At 38.5% G+C, this 20,113-nt stretch overlaps 1 protein-coding gene across 9 annotated transcripts in view; it reads left to right on the top strand.

Moving 5' to 3' along the window:
* Nucleotides 1–11,236: 11,236 nt before the first annotated feature.
* The window catches only part of zgc:114120 (uncharacterized protein LOC619267 homolog), a 142,675-nt gene continuing 133,798 nt past the window's right edge, over nt 11,237–20,113 (top strand). For 8 of the 9 annotated variants that reach the window (XM_036142053.1, XM_036142050.1, XM_036142052.1 and 5 more), the window contains exon 1: nt 11,237–11,381. In XM_036142053.1, coding sequence (XP_035997946.1) covers nt 11,300–11,381 — 82 coding nt within the window. In that variant the 5' untranslated portion in view covers nt 11,237–11,299. Of the gene's footprint in view, nt 11,562–20,113 lie in introns of all 9 variants that reach the window. The other variant, XM_036142055.1, reaches the window with a different exon arrangement.

Raw genomic sequence — 20,113 nt, 5'->3', positions numbered from 1 at the left:
TAGATGGTATTATGTAGCCTAAAATATTAACGAAGTACCGTTTTGTTTCTGTAGAGTATTTAAGTAGACATATTGTTTTATTTATAAACTGATAAGTTGGCAGGGTGAGTTATTTTTTTTCCACCTTTGAACCAGAGATACAGCGACACTGAGAGCATATAGGTTTTATACTTAGGTAGGGCTAAGTTACATCCCCTTACATTAAAATCTATAAAATGTTTTAAGTATTAAGATATGATAAAAAAAAATACCTTTACTGTCCAACAATGGGAACATTTGGGGTTAACAGTGTCCAAAATTAACCATCAACACATCTTTGATAATTGCTTTACTTTTTACAGTGATTGGAATAAACACCTTTATTGACCTTTGATAGTCTTTTATTTTGGCAAAAGATAAAGTTGTTTTTCACCCTTTAAAAACAATGCAAAACACTCTGCCGTGAACTAAAAACACATTCTGCTTCTGTTAATTTTCAAATCAACAATAGTTAAATTCCAGTATTAGAAAGAAAACTATTTCCTTCTCTTTTTTAAGATAGAAACCATATTTTTCTTGCGCTATAAAACCATACACTCACATGTATATTTTGTGTATGTAATTACTTGAAAATATTAGCTGGAGGTGTTTTTCACAGCAGGACAGGGTTTTGGTCCGGAAAGCAGCTCAAATAGTTCTTCATTTTCGGAGCTATTGCTGGAAGCTTCAAAATATGTGCAGCAGGCAGGGCATTCAGCCTGCTTTTGTTCAGCATGTTTCTCTGTGTACATTTCACGAGACGAATGTAGCAGAGAGGAAGAGAAAACGACTGCTGCTGTGGTTAACACGGCAGCGGAGATTTCAGATTCCATGTTTGTCTGTAAGTCATGCATCGTTCCCCCCTTCGGTTAAGTCTTTCCTCTTTGGTTTGCCAGATTAGTCCGGTTGCTTCCCCACAGGAGGCAGACCAGGGCTTGCTTATCAGTGAACAGATAGAGACCCGTGTGGATCAAACTTGGCTGGTGTTAGAATGCCCTAAGACACCATTTGGTTTATTCATTTGATTCTTTTAATTTATCCTCCTTGAGGAAAAAAATATTCTTTTGTTCAAGACAAAATTTAACATGGTGTTGCTTTGTTGTTAATGGAAAAAAATGTAGATGGATAGAATGACACTCTGTATGGGGTTTCTTTAAGTTATCAACTAGGATTCTGGAACCTCCTGCTTAAAAAAGGAAAATTGACACGATTCATAGCATACGTGTTAAAATAATCAGTTTTTTTTTCTTAGAATATGTTCAGTATGGAATATGTTGTAAACAAAAGATAGTTTTCGCTTTCTGAGCCTTGATTTTATAATCTAAGCACAATTTGAACATTTCTATTGATTACATTGTGTTTGCAGTTTTTGTCATAACTTCACCCTTATTTTATTGAGCAAAACAGAGAAAAAAATAAATCATTAAATGTAGAGTTCAATGTCTAAGGATGCTTGGAGTGTTAGTGGTTTATCTTGACCGTTCTGTTTCGTGATAATATTTGTAATTCCCATGAAATGATGCAACTAAATACATTAAATTGTTGAATGCTAGTGTTTAAATAAGGAATGTCAGGAATAAAGTAAGTTAAAACAGGGTAAGAAAATATATGTGTATATAATACTGTCTACAACAGAAAAAAAATGAATCTTGGATATTGCCTCAAATTTTCAAGAATACCATACTGCAGCGGCAGGGCGGCACCATTTTTTTACAATGAATGCCTGAAGTACACACTGGAGGTCGCTCCTATCCTAAAAGTTAATAAAGTCATTTTAAAGCCGCTGACCTTTCAGGTTCTCATCCACCAATATTAGGGTTAGGGTCAGCCCTCAGGGGAAGGAATGAACCGCAGGTATTAAGTTAGGTTTAGATATTAAATCCACTCACCTTAAGTTTAGGTTTCCCTACTTTTCTCTCAGTCTCCAAAACCTCCGGTGCAAACTTCTAGCATTGATTTTAAAAATGGTGCCACCTTGCAACTGTAGTAGGGTGCCTCTCCAATATTTCATATTGGCGCATTCCTAAATTAAAGAAGACCTATATCCAGAAAGAAGTTGTTTGAAAACCTGTCATTGGGAGCTGTTTGGGTTAATGGGCCTATTAGTGCTCTGTATGTGTAACTTTTAGACTGAAGATGTGATCAGAAGCGAGATGACAGTTTTTAACCTAGAGCTAAACCAGTCAATTTGAATATCTGAAGCTATTAGCATAGACAGAGGAATAAATAGCTACTAATAACAATGTGAGTGGCCCAAATGACCTAATTTGGGTCCATCTGGGTTAATTAAGAGACTTAACTTAATTGATTTAAAATGTTAAGAAAGGTCGATTAAAATTGTGTTTATTCTATTATCAGCCTCAGCGATGACACTCCCAGCAAAGTGCAGGTTTTCTGATTATTCCATACTATAATTTATATTTTTTTTATATATATTTATATATTATACAACTTTAAAGTTGGAGATCTAAAGAACAAAATGTTTTCATTTCTTTTGAAAGAGGCTACTAAACTATCAAATGTACTGAAAAACACAAGCTCAAATTAATTTTCTGTCAAAGTTTCCAGTTTCTTATTAATGTGTTTTTCTTGGGTATCCAAGGGAAAGACCCTGTACTTTTTGGTTCGTAACATTACACTCAAGTAGGGGACAAGATGCTGTGTGATATTGGGTTTGTGACGAGGAACTGAGATTTTATCAGTTTGTGTGCTTTAAACTTTGCTCCCTCAGTTTAGGATTCATGTAACTGGAAGCTTGTTGACAGTGGTGCTTATACAGCTCGTCAAGAAATAAACCAGGGGGATGTTATATATATATATATATATATATATATATATATATATATATATATATATATATATATATATATGCATTCTTTTATTATTTTTTTCTATTAACCTTTTAGTCTTCATTTACAGCAGTTATAAAGATGTGTGAAACGGACATGGTCAGTATACTTGGAATACGTAAACTATCTGTATGATCCGACTTCAACTGTTGCAAATTATTTTATAAAATCAGTCACCTGCTTTTGAGTGAATTTTTTTCCCTGTTCTGAGGGCAGTCCTCTTTCTTCCCCCTTCAGGCTCTGCAGTTTTCTTAGACCGTAAAAAGACATTTGGTTAAGGTGAAGTGGAGCTTCAGAAGTGTCCTTTTTATAAAAATACACAATTCAACTTTAAACCAGCCATGCCAAAAAAAAAGAGCTCTGGGTGCTGGCAAACTACTTATTTAATGACCGATAGAAGAGGAGCTGACCCAAGGAAGAATAGCCTACCTTATTTGCATAAAGAGCCAGAAATGCAGAGTCAACAGACTCTGACTTGACTCAATAATCAAACTACATCTTTGTAAAAAAAAATTGTGCCCTGATCTATTTACTAATTCAGTACTAAAGGAAGCCTGTTGAGGCGCACTGATCAGGGTTTACAGAAGTTTTGAAGACAAAAGTGGAAAGTCCTTACCTTAGTTCAGTTTTTATGACTGTGAAAAGAAGAGAATGTTTGAAACAGATTTATATTACCTTTATTCTATGTCTTCTAGTTTATTAAACTTGTGACTTTTATCATTTTTGGTGGGGTTTCAGACGTTTTGGCATCTATAAGATGAATAGAAGCTGTTGAGTCTTTGATTGTTTACTTACAGTTTGCAACAAGCTGTGATCAGTGAATGTTGCAGTCTGTCCATTCTGAATCAGAATTGCATGACTACATCACTGACACGTTGGGTTTTTTAAAAAAAGGCAAAGCTCAAAATCTGATACTTTAAAACTAATAGTGTTTGAAAATGTGTAAGATAAATTTATTTATAAAGCACTTTAAAATGCCCACAGCTGCAACAAAGTGCTGCACGTGAAAAGAAAACAAAAGAAACAAGGCACATTTAAAACAAAGCAAGGATGGAACAATAAGAACAAACAGTTAAAGACAATATAATCAATAAAGACAGTGAAAAATAAAACGTTTCAGGCTGCGCTACAAGCCAAGGAACAAAAAAGAGTTTTAAATATGGGCAGTAAAGGGAGATTATGCCGTAAACTATGAGTGTTGAGTCTTTGAACAACAGAATCCAGTCTCGTAGCAGCTGGTTAAAGTCAAAGTAGTTTTAATTTCATCTTGTTCATCTTTGTATCCATCCTGAATAGTCATCTCTACTGAGATTTGATAGAAAAAAAGTTAAATAACCGACTTGCTTTAACTTTTTTTTGACCAATCTGTATAATTCAACCCAATCTGTATAATATGATTGAACTTGACTTTGTAAAGTGCCTTAAGATGACATGTTTCATGAATTGGCGCTATATAAATAAAATTGAATTGAATTGAATTAAACTTAAGGTTAAGGTTGGCACGATATATAAATTCCAATAAAATTTGATAGAATGTTTGAATCTCTCTCTTTTTTAAATATCTATTTTAATATTTAATATTTAATAAATAAAGTTCAATGTTTTATAATCTTTAAAAAAAAAAACATATATCTATTATTTCCCAGATTAGGGGTGTCCAGGTGCCCCACCCTGTAATTTCCACCTATGCTCCCACATTGGTTATTAGCGCACATGGTACAGTCACTTCATTCGAAACACTCCTGACTTTAACTCGTGTTTATAAAGCACGCCTGACTGCAACCTCATTATTCCATCCAAGACTATAGAATACCAGGAACAACATCTCTGCTTAAATCGGCGACAACACTACCAGCAAGAAGCTTTGTGTCATTACCTAAACATGGGAGAACTAGAAAATAAGCACCGGTCACATTTTGTCTGTTGCTGAGTTTGTCTCCTGGTTGAAGGATGATCATGAGAGCTCACAACTGCACAAGGGCTTGTGAATGACCTGAAAATCTAAATGATTCATGGGAGACCAGGGGGACTGATGTTTTCAGGTGGAACTAAAATCCATCTCTCTTGCCTCAACTTGGTCCACAATGTTTGAAAGAAGAAATGCTGAATGTGACCTAGAGAGCACATTAAAGCACATTAAGGTCACGTAGTACTCAAGCCAGTCTACTGACATCAATCCAACAAAAAAGTCTTTTGAGAGATCCAAAGCTTGGTGATCTCATTCGAGAAGACAACCTAAATTAATCCTGAGGTCTATCCAAAGTTGGCACTTGGTTACAATAAGCATTTCACAGCAATGGTTGGAAGTAGGGCTGGGCAATGTATCAAGATTTAAAAAAAAATAGAGAGATTTAAAAAAAATCAATATAAGATTAGAGATGGTCTGTGTTGTGTTTGAATTTATTTTTATATGTTCCAGTAGGAACGCTGGAGATAGGCACCAGCAACCCCCGCGACCCCATGAGGGATTAAGCGGGTCAGAAAATGGATGGATGGATGGATAGATGTTCCAGTAGGTTATTTTTCAGCTGTTTCTCATATTTCTCTACAGCTGTTGGTGAAAAAAAAAACATACCTTTGAGACATTTGGGATAAAGCTTTGATTCAGAGAAGTCTTTTTATAATTACTTTATAAAAAGAAAAACCTATTGAGATACATATCTTATATCGGCATTCAGCCTAAAATATTGAGAAATTATTTTTGGTCCATATTGCCCAGCCCTAGTTGGTAGCAAAGGTTCCTCCACTAAGTTTTTAGTCATGTTTTTTGTGGGGGAATTAATAATTTAATTCACTCATTTACATTCAGGTCAGTTCTTTTAATTTCACTGTGAGAAAAATCCCAAATCATCAGGTGATCAAATACTTATTTTTCCAACTGTATATATATATATATATATATATATATATGTATATATATATATATATATATATATATATATATATATATATATATATAAAGTACTTCTAAAGCTATAACATTCAAACACATGGAAATCTTGAAAGTTTTGATTGCTCTTTGGTGAAGTTTTATTGGTGACTGAGATTCTTCAATATTCAAAATGCAGCATTTGCATCCTTGATGCAACAGACTACCTACATTTCTACATATGTTACAGTTTATATTAAACATCCTGAATTTGAAGTATTGGACGATTATTATTGCTGAAATCCCCCATTCTGAATGAGGGTTTTTGATTTACTAATCCAGTTATTCATGCAGAATATACCAATTATTCCTAACTGCCGCTACTGGAGCATTTTGCGGTTTCAGGGTTGAATTATCTCCTTTTATTAACACCATGAGGGTTTAAGCTGGCATATTGGGTATAATTATTTAAAATCAGAAATTGGATGGTTCCAGGTGCTCACTTCTCTTTTGCCCTGGCTGACTGTCAGTGTAACCCGCTTTCAGACATTCAACCAGGCTCGCAGGGTTGATGCCATCATAGGTGGAGGACATTCTTAGTTAGTTGTTAAACATTTACGGGTGTTACTGCTGTTTGGAAACTGAATGGGAAAACATAAAATGTTCCAGGCTTATTTGACAGCAAAGGCAGCTGGTTTTTGATTTTCAAAATGGTAAGATAATTTTTGTTTATTTTCCTGCGGCAAAAATCAGCGATGGAAAAACAGAGAGGTGCGCTTTATAAAACACCACAGCAACACTAAAAACGCTTAACCCATTTGGTGGAAGTTTATATTTACTTATTTATTAATTAATTTATTTATTTATTACTGTCCGGGGAGAGTAGACATCTGGTAGTTTGTACATTCCTGTAAGATTCCCAATTGCCCTTGTCACATGAGCAAGACACTTAACCTGTGTTTTAGTGTATAAATGTGTAAAGCTTTGTGAGTCTAGATGTATCTTCTCAAAACAAATATTCAGTATTGGTCTATGGGTTTGAGACACACTTATACTGAACAGATGTAGCGTTGATGAGACTCGGAGTTGAAGTGGAATGATGAGCAATTTGATTAGCACTCTAGTTAAAGAGGAATTATAATAATAGTGACATTCATGGTGAAGGAAAACTGATGAATGCCACTGGCTGCACTCTTGAGTGCAATACCCTCAGTGTTCAAAACTGGGATAATCAGTTTTTTAATCGGCTTGTTGCTTTATACAAGGAATTTGACATTGGTTCTGCTCTGCTCTCAATAAAGAGATTTTAAGTACAGCATACAAAAAAGGTGAATAGAAACTTTCAACAGAAGAAGAAAAACTGGTAAAATGAAGAAGAACAAAAATTGCATGCAAGAGGAAACATCTGAGGATTTTCTGATGATCAGAGAACTTCTGTACGTCCAGTTACCAATTCGAAACGGGGCCAAATTACTGCAAATAGGCGAGCACATTATTTAACTAGTGTTTCAATGAGAATCTGGTGTGGTAAAAACTTTAGTAACACTTGCAGTGCTTGGAATTATTGACACTTGATCAGGGTCAATAAAAAAAATTACCAAGCAAATTGTATTTAAAATAAAAAAAGGTACATTACAGAAAAAGCACAAAGTACTTCAAGTGTAGCTGAAGATTTCACCTCACTAGACCTTTCACCCTCTTCATGCACCTTGGAAGTTGTAGAAATTGCATCCGAAACTTTTGAATGTCTTTCAGAGAAAATCTGACATAAATATGTATTTTTTTTCTAAACTAGCGAGTGAAGTGGAGGTGTGCTGTCTGACCGTGTTATTTTGGACGACACTTTGCCGTTGCTGGAAATTGTCTCAGCTGTCGTCCACCGGCCGAGTCTTCTCCTCTGTCACGCAGCGGTTCACGAGGACACGGTCCTTTTTTGAAGTTCTCTGCACCTGTCTCTTCATCTGCTGCAGACTGTTGCTGCTGCTGGGAGTTATGTGGGGGTTACAGTAAGTGCACAGCAACAGCCTCCCGATTCATTATTTACCTCCTCTGGCCAGATGGAGCAAGAGAGCAGCTGCTCCTCCTGACACCAGCCAACACGGTGTCCATGAATGTGTAATTATCTCATCATCTAGCCGTCTTTTCCGTTCCCGCTCTGTATTTATTCCTCCTTCTTCTGCCGTCTTGTTTATCTGCTTTGCCTCATTCGCTCAGAATTCTTTTTTCCTCCTCCTGACTTCCCATTTAACTATAAATATTCTGGTTTCAGTTTCATTGCGAGATTCCAACAAATATTTGCTTTAAAGCTACACATCTGCTGGTTTTTCCCTCCCATTGTGTTTCCTCCACCTACCCCTCTTCAGGATGCAATTCGTGTTTTGCTGAGTTGTGAGTTGACCTGCTAATTACCTCCCCACCTATAGGAGGATAAAAAAGAATAATGCATCAGAAGCAACTCTTAATGAGATTTCAGGGCAGATAAACTAAGGCCCGGCGAAAATGTTTTACTGGTATATTCTTTTATCACTCACTGGAAGTGTGCATGAGAAAAAAAATGTGGCTGCTTGGACAGAGGAGACAGTAGATTAAAGACAAAGACAGAAAACTTTAAAGAGGATTTTGAGTCACAACAGAAGCATTCGCCCTTTCGTATCCCACTCAGTGTCATCTTTAATTTATTGCTCTATTTTATTTACCAGTAAGTCAGTTCAGGTCACCGAGCATAGTTCTGTCAGAGTGCAACGCTATGCTCGTGTCCTGTTTGTTTTCTTAGGATATTTTGTTGCCCAACCATCTCCTGTCATCGTGCTTGCTTTGTTTGGACCGTGGCAGCTATGGTGGTAGAGTTTAGGCAGTAAAGCTGCTGGAGGTGGTTGATTAGTCATCATGCATTCATGGTTATTCATTTCAGAATAGTCAGAAAAAGAAAAAAAAGAAGTATTTGTTACCATTGCGAAATTTCTCTTTGGCCACTCTGGTTTACATTACACATTATGAAGGCAAAAAACTGACAAACATGCAATAAACAAGGGTTATTTTATTTTTTTTAGCGTTCAGGAAAGTCACAGATAAAGATAATGAGGTAGTACGGTGCTTAGTTAACAATGATGATTGAGGCTTTGTTTACAGAAATGTGCGTTTAGATATTCTGAGATGATAGTGTGCAAATAGGCAGTGACATTAAGGCCGGCATGTCCAAAGTGTGGCCCGGGGGCCATTTGTGGCCCCTGTACTGATTTTGGGTGCCCCCCAACAGCATTTCAAGAAAGATTTAGTCCACCAGCACACGTGGCTAATGCAGATGGAAGATTTTAGTTTTTAATTAGGGTAAAATTATTACAGAAAAGGTAGAACCCTATAATTAAAGATGTTAAGTACAGCACAAAGTATTCATCTTTTAATACACACACTAACATCTATCCAATGATAATTCATTACTCAAATTAAGACTTTGGTGCATTAAAATCTGCTTTGAATTCAGTTATTAAAATTGGCTAATTACAGCTAGTGTTTTCAAAGAACAACTGACCCAAATATGGTTCCTATACTGCTAGAACAAAAACCCTTCGTTTTATTGTTGTTAGAGTCAAATTAAATTATTCAGAATAATTTGCAAACTGGACGAATACAACAAATGAGCAAAACCCTTTTTTAATTAAATTTTAATTTTGGATCCATAATAATTTACACATTCATTTCCTACAAAAAAAATCAGACTAATTTATTTATTTAAAATGATCATATTTTGTAGAGCAAGTAAAAAATTAACATAATTTTTTTTTTTTTTTAATGGTGTTAATTTTTTGCCCTCGAGTTTCTTTGACTTGACAATTTTGGCCCATGTACCGAAAAGTTTACATACTCCTGCATTAAGGTGATTGAAACGTATGATGGGTGAGTAACAGTGGGGTGATTTAAAAGCGTTAGACTGCAGTCTCCTATCAGGGGGCGATTGCCCTCACAGCTCTTGGGAAGAAGCTGTTTCTAAGTTTATTTGTTTTGGCTTTGAGGCTTCTGAAGCGTCTACCTGATGGAAGAGGGACATTGCCTGGGTGGGTGGGAACAATGGAGATGCGTCTGGCCCATCTTTGGACTCGTTCTGAATAAATTGAGTCTAGATCCTGCAGACCGCATCCCACAATTCCCTGCACTGTTCCTACCACCCTTGCTAGATCATTCCCCTCCTGGACTGTGCAGCTGCCTTACCATACAGTTATGCCAATACATAAAACACTCTCTATGGTAGCTCTATAGAAGTTCTTTAGCAGTTTAGTGGGAAGTCCAGACCTTTTCAGTTTCCTGAAGAAGAAGAGCCGTTGTTGAGCCTTCTTCACCAGGTGGGAGGTGTTTGCAGTCCAAAAGGAGATGTGAATTGTTTCAGTCTGGAAGTTTATGGAATTTGGTTTAAGCATTTTTCAGGTCTGGGGGTGCACGGATGAAAGTTAGTGAAAGTCAAATGTATTTCCAGGCTTTCTTTCCTATTCCATTGCCATCCCTTCATCTCTGCATATATTGTCCTCTTGATCCATCCTCTTCACATCTGTCTGTCCATCCGTCTGACCGTGTAATCTCTTGTTGATCCGTTTGTTCCTCTCTGTCTACCCACCCGTCCCTTGTTGCACCCATGTACGTTTTTTCTGTCTTTCCATCCACCTTTCTATTTACTTCTCTCTTTTTTTTTTTTACATTCTCTGGATTTTGTATCTGTTTTGTAAAATTTCTTAAAAAGGACTCTGAGAATGCAAGTCGGGATAAATGTAGAATCTAGATCTGAAAACTTTGCAGGAACGACGTATTGTTCTACAAACAGAAACTTTTACACAGGTCAGAATTTCTGTCTGGGCTTTTCTAAAATCATCTGACCAAGTGAATCCTTGCATCTCTCCCTGTAGATCCCATTACCAGGTGTGGTAGCGTGGACGACATCCAGCTCCTCTGACCCTGAACAGTCGCAGTGACAAGCCCTCTGTGTGTCATTAATTCATGGCCTTCATCTCTGGATTAAATTGCAGTCGGCGCAGGGGCAGAAATTACTTTCAATATCTTTTAGAAGCAGAGGCAGGCTCACACACCATTGGAGATTAGCTTAGTCTGCAATGTTTCATCACACATGCACACACAGCACTGTTAAAGATGCCCTGCTTGGGGTGCCCATGGGTATTCATAATTTATTACCATCATTAGATTGTCTTATTTGTATGTGAGAAACATCTACGTCTTTTTTTTCCCCCCTCCCCTAATCTCTACTCACTTCTATGCTTAAATCGATAGCAAGAAAGGCAACAAGTACAAATAATGATGCCGAATACACACCGCGGCGTGTTTTCCTACAAAGCCTTTGAGAACAAGAGTTGAATCCAATCCGTGTAATGACAAGATCAAAGGCAGCAGGGAGGAGACGCAGGCCCTTTAAGAGAAACGGATCGGGGGAGGGCTGTGCATCCATAAAAGATGAGTTTATTCAGTGGCCATGGTAAGACATGGTTAAAAGCGCCTCTGCACTCCGGCGTGCTCTCATACCCATCACAGACGGAGCATCCCCGTCCTGCCGAGCGCTTCACACATGCTGACAAAGCTGCGCCAGAAGCTGGGATATGGATGCTCTCAGAGGAAAGGGATAAGCCTGGACCAAGAGAAGAAACAGAGTAAGAAGGAACAACAGTAGAGGAGTGCATGGACAGGATATTAGGCGTTGTAAGGAAAAAAAGAAGATAAGAAAGTGACTGTGGCGTAAAGGACAGTAAACAGTTTTATCAAGGCGGAGAATGGGAAATTTCTCCTTCCCAGGCATGTCCCCTCTCTCTCCGTCCGTTCTGTAGTTGCAGGTATTTCTAACTTGAGTGCCTTTCTTTGACGTGCTGGGAAACTGCGTCTGTTGACAACCACTGTTCCTCTTATTAAGCATGTCGCTGTCTATGTTTGCATGGATTCAGACGTTAAGTTCAATGTGACTGAGCTGAGTTCAAGTACATCGTTTAAGTGGAATCTTCTGCAGCAGGGCAATTCTGCAGTGCATGAATCTAAAAAAAAAAAAAAAAAGAAAGAAATTGGGGCAGACTCTTACAGCAAGTTCTTTATTTCTTCTCCTTTGCTTCGGTTGAAGATAAAGCTGAGTTGGTCCACTCTAAATAATCAGTTTGAAAGTGCTGCAGTCCTTCTGAAAAGGCTGGAGAAGTGTCTTTTGAAATGCATTTAGAGCAGATATCAGCAGGACTGAGTGTCTGAGGACGGGGGTGTGAGTGGTGGTGTGGGTTGTGTCCACAGAGCTTGTTTACTGCCTGTGTGGATGAGAGACTGTTGATGTTCTGGCTCTCTGAGTCGACATCTGGGCTAGTGTGAAAGAGAGCTATTGATGGATTTTCTAAAGGCTTCTGTTGGTTGGACAGGAAGAGATGGAAAATGGTGCAGCCGGAGACGGCTGAATATTGCTGCTGTGGTTCAGAAATATAGAAGCACGCTTTTGTAGGCAGTTAGAGGGGAAAATATTTCCCTCAATGTTTCTTTCTTGCAGTTATAGTGTATCCTTGTATTTTTACACACAGGCTCCAACAATGCATGCATGAGCTACCGTTTTTTTCCCCCCCACAGATTTCACTGGACAGATGTGGTAATAAATAAATGCTTATTTTGAAGACTTTCAGCCATTTGTTGACGCAGAGCTCTTATAAGGACCCACCACAGAATGGGCCCATTGGACCACCTTGGTTCTTTTCCTTTTAAACTGTGCTGTTGTGAAATTGCTCCTGTTTTTGGGATAATTGTTCCTTTGATGACCCAGTTTGGGTCAAGCTGCAGCTGTTGGCCTGATGGCCTTACATTTGACTTTAGATTATTTTGGCGAGTGAAACTGGCCTAAATTTGCATCTCAAAATGTTGGGCTATTTATTGCGAGAATGCTAAAAGTGACAGTGAAAGGAATAATAATAATAAAAACTACTTTCAGCAACATTGTATGACTGTGACTATGTTACTGGATTCAAGACTTCAGAAATGCTGGTCTTTAAATAGTTTAATCTTTTAATGGGTGACTTCATAATTGCATCAAGAAATGTTTTTATTTTATTATTTTTCACCAAACGGCCAAAAAATGTTAAATTATATAGATTTTCAGTGATGTTTTCATTAAACTAGTGGAAAAATATGCCAAAAGTACAATCCCAACAATAGGCCCACTCGGTTTGTGGGTTTTACAAACACCATCAGCCACAAATCCATGTCACAAAAAAATCACAATTCTTATATATCTTGCACAGTTAGTTTATTTTCACAATATTGATAAACAGCATGATGACTGCTTCTCACTTCTTCTGGTATACACAACAGTTCACAGTTGACTCAATGCCTGCAGGGTGCCCAGGTCCCAAAAAGAGCCCCAGGCTCATTTGCAAAGCCTCATACAAACCTTAACCTGACCAGTCAGATTGGTGTCACTCTACGTTCTGCACATTCCTTCTGCCAAACTCATTTTAGGGAGAAGAGGCTGTTTTTCAAACCTCCCAAACAAGTCATACAGCATTTGTTCAGTCTTTCAAATTGTCCTGTCATAACCTTTACAGCTCACTGCAAGAAAAACATTTGTTTTCACCATTTTCCATGTCTGGATAAGTATGGGAAAAAAAACAAAAAGACATGGAAAAGCAGCTCCTTCCCATCTTTCATTGACCTCATCACAAAATCAAACTCTTCCATATCTTAAATTGTTTAAAAGACGTTGATTACTTGTAGACAGATTACAAACAAGTTTTATTGAAGCCATGAGCCGCTGGAATCTCTATGATTCAAGTTTATTTCTCTCAAAACCATCGTTTTGAGAAAAGATGATTATGTAGTGAAAGTGGTTTTTGCATCGCCCCCAGTTCCATCATCAGTTTCGTTGTCATCTCCCTCTGGGCTGGTCTATAAACCTAATCAATATTGCTCAATGGTGGCTGTTTTCATCTTTAGCAAGCATTCATCTACAGCCAACTGGCTTTGTTTGGTCAAAATAATTTAAAACTCTTCTAGCTTTGATGCCTCAAGAGCTGTTTTTATTCTTAAAGCTTACTGAATCCCATATCTTGTGGGGGAAAAAATGGAACCAAGTCACAATAAACGTTTGGACAGCGTTGTCAAATGTTGGCGGATGTGTTTGATTTTTTTTAATGGAATCTGTGTAGGAACCCTCGCTTTATTATTTAACACGTTAACTAGGCTCTGAGGATGAACTTTATTCTTGTTTTATTTTTAATTTCCTCAGCATTGCACGGCTGGATGTCAGATTTTATTTGCTGAGATGTTCACCCATGCTGTTTTTTTAATATAATTTAGTTTTTCACCATTGTATAAAAGAAATATTTTAAAAATAAAGCACCCTCCATAGCTTTGACTTGGACATTTCTTTACTCTGAGGGGGGGATTCTTTTAAGAAATGACCATGATTGTGCATAATCAAGGAATCTGGCTTTGGTGATAGTGCTAACAATGTACAGCCATTTTGTTCTGTGTATAAAAGAAAAAGGGGAGGTTGTGAAAGTGAAGGATGCTTGTTTTGTTTCACTTTAGTATCGCTGACTAATCAGGCTGCAACATGTCAATTGTGTTCATCAGAGAGACAGCCTAGGGGAAGAAACTGTCTTTCTGCGGCAGCTGGCTTTTGAAAGCATCGCTCTGATGCACCGATCTGAGGGTAAAAGCCTGTACGGTTTGTGTGCAGGATGTGTGGGGTCTGCGGAGACGTTGGTAGCCTTTTTCCTTTTCCTAAGTCTGGATGTAGGGAAGGTCGGCCCTGATGATCCTCTCTGCAATCCTGATTGTTTGTCGCGGTCGGGATCTGTCCTGCTTTGCAGATGGGCCAAAACACACAGTGATGGACGAACATAAGACACACTGAACGAATTATTGATTTAACAAAATCCCTCTTGCCACAAATATTGTTATCCTTACTGTTTTTTTGTTTTGCTTTGTAAAACCTGATTTCACCATCTGATCATCCCCTAGTCCTCTGGAATATTTCACAGTGTTGGAGCATATAGAAATGGGGCTCCTTTCTTCTTTGCACAATCTCTCTAGTTTGTCCAGATTGCTGGGTCCGCTCTTAAACTTACTTCTCTTCAGCTGACCTCACAAGTAGAATTTAGGACCGCGGACTGAGATGCTAGGAGAAGGAGGTAATTTTGTGTTTGGTTAAACATTTGTGTTAATTTCTTTCAGTATCCTTATGAAAGACTGTGACGGTGATGACCTGTTTTCAGTTTTCCGGTGGAGGCTACCGGATTTTTTGTTGAAATGTTCTGATATTTCCAAAAGTCAAAGAGAAATGCTCTCTAACAGGGCTGCCGGGAGCTTTGGGATGCGAAATAAGCCCAACGTATCACAGAACCCACACCATCTTAGTTTCCTGCTGAACCCACCTGAAGGGTCACTCTTAGTTTGACCATAGCAAAGTTTGGCAAATTCCAAACATGTCTGATTGAAGGTCTTAAAAGTGTTTTTGCATGCAAAAGTAGGACAGTGGTGTCCAACTGTAATCTTAAAAAGCTGGTGCCCTGTACGTTTTAGATCTGTCCAGTGCATCTGATTTAGTGAAATTCAGTGCATGTATCTTGGCCAGGACATCCTTTGTGGCAGACATCAATGATCTCTGTGGATTTCCTTCCTGGAAATATAAAGTTTTAATGAATAAAGGCTGATTTACCTCCTTAGTATGTAATCACGCCATGCAGAAGCCTCGCAATAAGCCATTCATTTTATTTGAGTGTGTTGGACCAGAGGACCGTCTAAAACGTGCAGGACGCCGGCTCACGAGGACTGGAGCTGGTCACCCCTGGTCTAGTGGTTGTTATGGAGACTTGCAGACCTGTAGTTTGCTAAAAAGAAAACTTGGGAGATTTTCTTTAACGTCCCTCATCATCCGACCCACGCTCGCTAGCGGCATGAGCGTTGCTCCTCCTGAACCTTGTTAGTTGCAGTTAAACTTTTGAATTGTTGCTCTGACTAGATATGAGCGAGTGCATGCAAGTAGGAGTTTTCTTTGGGTCATTTTGTGGCTCCTGAAATTTGGCACACCTTACTTGATTGGCACACTCTCCTAACGTTTCCATTTGGTAGAGTGGTTATGAGCAATAGACTTAGACAGACTTGAACAGCGTAGATCTGTAGTTTTGTTGCAACGCTCCGAGCAAAAGCAGAAGAGACAAAAGAGAAATATTATAAATGCAAGTGTGTGCAATATAAAATAATTAAAAGAATAGAAAAGTTTATAACAAGAATGTAAAAGAAACAGAAACTTGTCAGGAACGCAGCAGCAAACCAAAATAAAGACATTTTATATGTACAGAAAAGTCATGTGTAAGACAATAGGTTAAGGTCAAATGTATTCATACAGCACATTTATTTCTAATTGCTCTAGTTGCACAAAGCGCTTGAAACAACTGTAAAAAAAAAAGACAACGAAACAAAGTATTTGGGTCACCCATATGGATATTGGAAGCATATGTAGCAGCAGGATATATTGCAGCAATAATCCTCTGTTACATCTTTATACCTCAGGAGAACTGGAAATCATGGATTACAAATTTCCTTAAGCCTCATGATGTTGGAGTATAAATTACAACAGTGGTTCGGTTTATCTGTGTTTTTGAGGAAGTATGGGATGCCTATAATTGGGATACTATTTATGTAACTGTAATTTAATCCTGGATAACCTTAAATTATTTTGTGAGATCATGCTGCTGCAATAAATGATAGATTTATTCGAAAGCTTTTTTACACATTTACCCGGGATGCCAATAACAGTGGAGCTCACTTACATAGTCGGCATAATGGAAACATTTTCATCTTCAGATGGAAGCAGAAGATGCCTTCCCTGTAGGGTGAGGTATTATCGGCCTTGTGGTTTAATCTTCCAGAAACCCACTCTTATCTTTGTGATTTAAATTTAATTATAATGCATGAGCAGCACGAGCTGGTGCTGCAGCAGATTTTAGGGCTGGCTGAGACTAAAATGGAGGCCAAACACTATCTTTAATCAGCATTGATTTACATGATACCCCCCGCTCCCTTTCCCCGCTCGCTGCACAAACCTTTCAGAAGAGGAACAGTCTTATCTCTTGGAAAACGTTGGGAGATATGTCTTTAAAAAATGCATTCGGTATCAAATTCAGCATTGTCGATATCAGAGCCGTCGCATTCCGCATTCTGTCTCGCTGAGAAATAACGCGAAAGATTAAATATGAAGCTTGCAGTTTTAAACAGCCACTTCCCCTTGAACATTTCAAACTTATCTCTTTGTGCTTCAGGATCGGGCGAGCCATGTCAGCTCCTTGACACGCCGGCACCCTCCTTACCTTCCCTGGAGGGTCTGTGAGGGGCTGACGAGCAGCAGGAGGTGGCGGTAACAAAGCTTTCTGGAATCACCAGTCACTGAGGAGCTGGAAAAAAAAAAAAAAAAAAAAAAAAAGGAAGGGAGACTTGTTAGAGGATCTGTCAAGAGAGCCGAGGAGCATTGGTTTTCCCCTGTCAGCCTGAAAAAACATCTGGAAGGATGTAGACAAAAAGATGAAGGGCAGATGGAGGAAAGCGCCAGTGCAAACGATGCAGAGTTCAATAGGACCGATTGCTGCCACCGTCTCAGGAGAGCTGACTGTACAGCCGATTCAGGAATATCTCGTTTGTTTGTCGAATGTCTGAGCTATGGATATTGCGTTGTGCATTTTCCCCTTGAAATCGGCGTTTAGTTTTTTTTTCTCTGAAGCCTTTCGTGCCGAGCAAAGACGGTGAGCTTCCGGATCCAAAAGAAGTCATTAGTCTACCGCAATGTGCAAGCAAAAACTTAAAGAGAAGAGGGGCTTCTCTACGTAAAAAAAAGGTAATGTCTTCCAGTGTCCTTTCCCTCCGTTATACACGGAGGCACTTTTTAAAATTCTTCTCATCTTGTCTCGTGGCAGAAAAAGCAGTGATGAAAAGAAAGCTTCCTCTCTTCTTTTTTGTCCTCCTATAATCGGCTTCGGTTGCAGCTGATCTGCTTTTCTTTTAACCAGCAGATGTTATCCAATGTTGATGACCTGAGCTCTGCAACTTTTGGCAGGATTCAAACATTCATTGAAAACTCCCGTGTATTAGTAATAGTTGTTGGAATCAAAGGGGAATAACAGTTTTCTTAATGCGCGAATAAAAACCCGCACTCTAAATATGCTTGACCTGTCACGGAAACAGTGACACAACCCGAGTCGGATATGTTTGAATGTGACTGCGAGCAGTACGCTTTCATGCCGTTCCCTTCTTTGTTGTTCGAAGCGTGATTTACTATCATTGATATGGTTTATTGTGCAGAATGAGTAAGTCATTCAAAAGAATGGCAAATTAATAATGATTAAGAAGCATCTGTATCATTTAGCAAACGTTGGGTCCTTGTTTAAAAAGACTTTCCATTTTAAATCCTGGATGGAGGGTTGTTCCAAAAGCTATTTAAGGACAGAGTCATGCAGCCTGGAACTCTTTTACAAAAGTGTCTGCAGGACTTCTGAGAATAGTGTCTTGCATTTTAATGACATATATTATGCTAAAAGAATCTGCACTGAAGAATCAATATGAATGGGAAATCTGGATTTCTAATTCCAGGTTAACCGAACTTGTTACGCTAAATTAATACATCCAGCCTGGTATCTTAGGGTGCTGATCATGAATGGGAACTGAACAAAAGATCGGTGCAGCAGTGTAGGTGCTGTATTTGTCTTTTACGGTAAAGTGATAAGTTGAAAGGTGAAAGCATTGATTCGTCAGTGAGGGTTAGAGCACAATACGAGGACAATATTGGTCAATTTGAACAAATGTCATGATCTCATTATTCAACAATTATCCGAATACCTGGGGCCTCCTGATATTTGTTGGCATCATTGTGCATTGACTATACGGATTTGTTGACATGAGCTTTTATTCCTGTCAGATCGTTTTGATCTTTTTAAATTTCCAAAAGTCATGACAGCTTATCTCAAAAATGACTTTCTGTGAGGAAGCACCTCCTTGGGTGCAGTCTGCAGGGGTACTATGTGTCTGTGTGTGCTGCACACATCAGCAGAGTTTAGTGATGGCAATTGGTTGGCTTCGTCTGCTTTAAAAAAAAAAGTACTTAGGTGAAGTACTTCAAGCTAGGTGATAATAAACAGAGCTTTGGCAGCTCTGTAAGGTTTCAATATGAAGCTTTGCAGCAAATGTGCCACGCATGAGCAGCTAAACAGGCTGTTCCACTGGGCGCTTGAAAAAAGGCTCCTGAAAGCACTCTAGGGTTAGACATGTTTTCCCTTGTTTACCATTAAGATGCATGTTTGTCTGGGCACCGTGCCTGCATATATTAATATGCAGGCGCTCCATTCCATTTGACTTAATCACTTTTAATTGTTTAGATGTTAATATTAGATGAATTGGATTTAAACCAGACAAATCCATAAATTATAGATATATTTAATAAACAACGTTTGAAAACTAGTGTTTACATTTTAAATAAGAAATAGAATGAAATTAGAATATTCTTTTAAATTTGCACCCAATTCTGAATAAATAAAAAAAAAGGTTTAAATATAAAACAATTGGACTTTTTTTTCTGAAGCTGAAGAGGTCACATTCCCACAACATTTTTCCTGGCAGCCAGGCAAACGATGAGCCTAATGACTCTCCATTGTTGGGGCGATCAGTTCCAGGTTAACCTACATGTCAAGCTAAGCTCCAGCGAAGGCCTCACAGGTCAATAAACCTGGGAACTCCACACTACTCCAGACATTTAGAATTGTGAAAGCTTCCTGGATGGGAAGCAAAACGTCTTCCGCTTCAGAAAAGAAATCCGGTTGTTTTATTTTTCAACCCTTTTTTTTTTTTTTACTTTGGATTCATCATGACCTGGATGACTGAGAATCTGAGAACACCCAATTCTAAACTGAGCCTATTTTCTTTCTGTTCCAGTTCAGTCTCGTCATACTTGACTTAATGAATACTCAGGCTTTCCCTTGGTCCCTCTGTGTTCAAGAGACCACGGCGGGCTCGTTCCTTCCCAGCAGGTTGGGGGCTCTGGGCGGAGGGGGGGGTCTCTTCAGCTCAGAGCTGTGCAGTCTTGCTCCTGGGGGATTATGTGGGATTAAATTACAGTGGTGCTAAGTGAAATAAGCATCTCCGACTTGAAGAAGAAAATTATCCATGCAGCATTTTACTTCTTTAATGCATTTTAAAACAGGGTCTTGAGGATTCGGGGTATGAAAATCTTTGTGTCATCAGCGTGACAACAAAGTAAGATTCATTATTTAGGGAAGATTTGAACCCGAATATATTCAGGGGAGTTTGAAATTTGAAATGACAAAGGGGGTTTCATACAGACTGTCTGCACCACTATACTATGAAACCATATTGGGGG

The sequence above is a fragment of the Fundulus heteroclitus genome, chromosome 10 (assembly GCF_011125445.2).
Source record: "Fundulus heteroclitus isolate FHET01 chromosome 10, MU-UCD_Fhet_4.1, whole genome shotgun sequence".
In the NCBI taxonomy this organism is placed as follows: domain Eukaryota; kingdom Metazoa; phylum Chordata; class Actinopteri; order Cyprinodontiformes; family Fundulidae; genus Fundulus; species Fundulus heteroclitus.
Note: the sequence above shows the minus strand (reverse complement) of the source record. Positions and strands in the feature narration are given on the sequence as shown.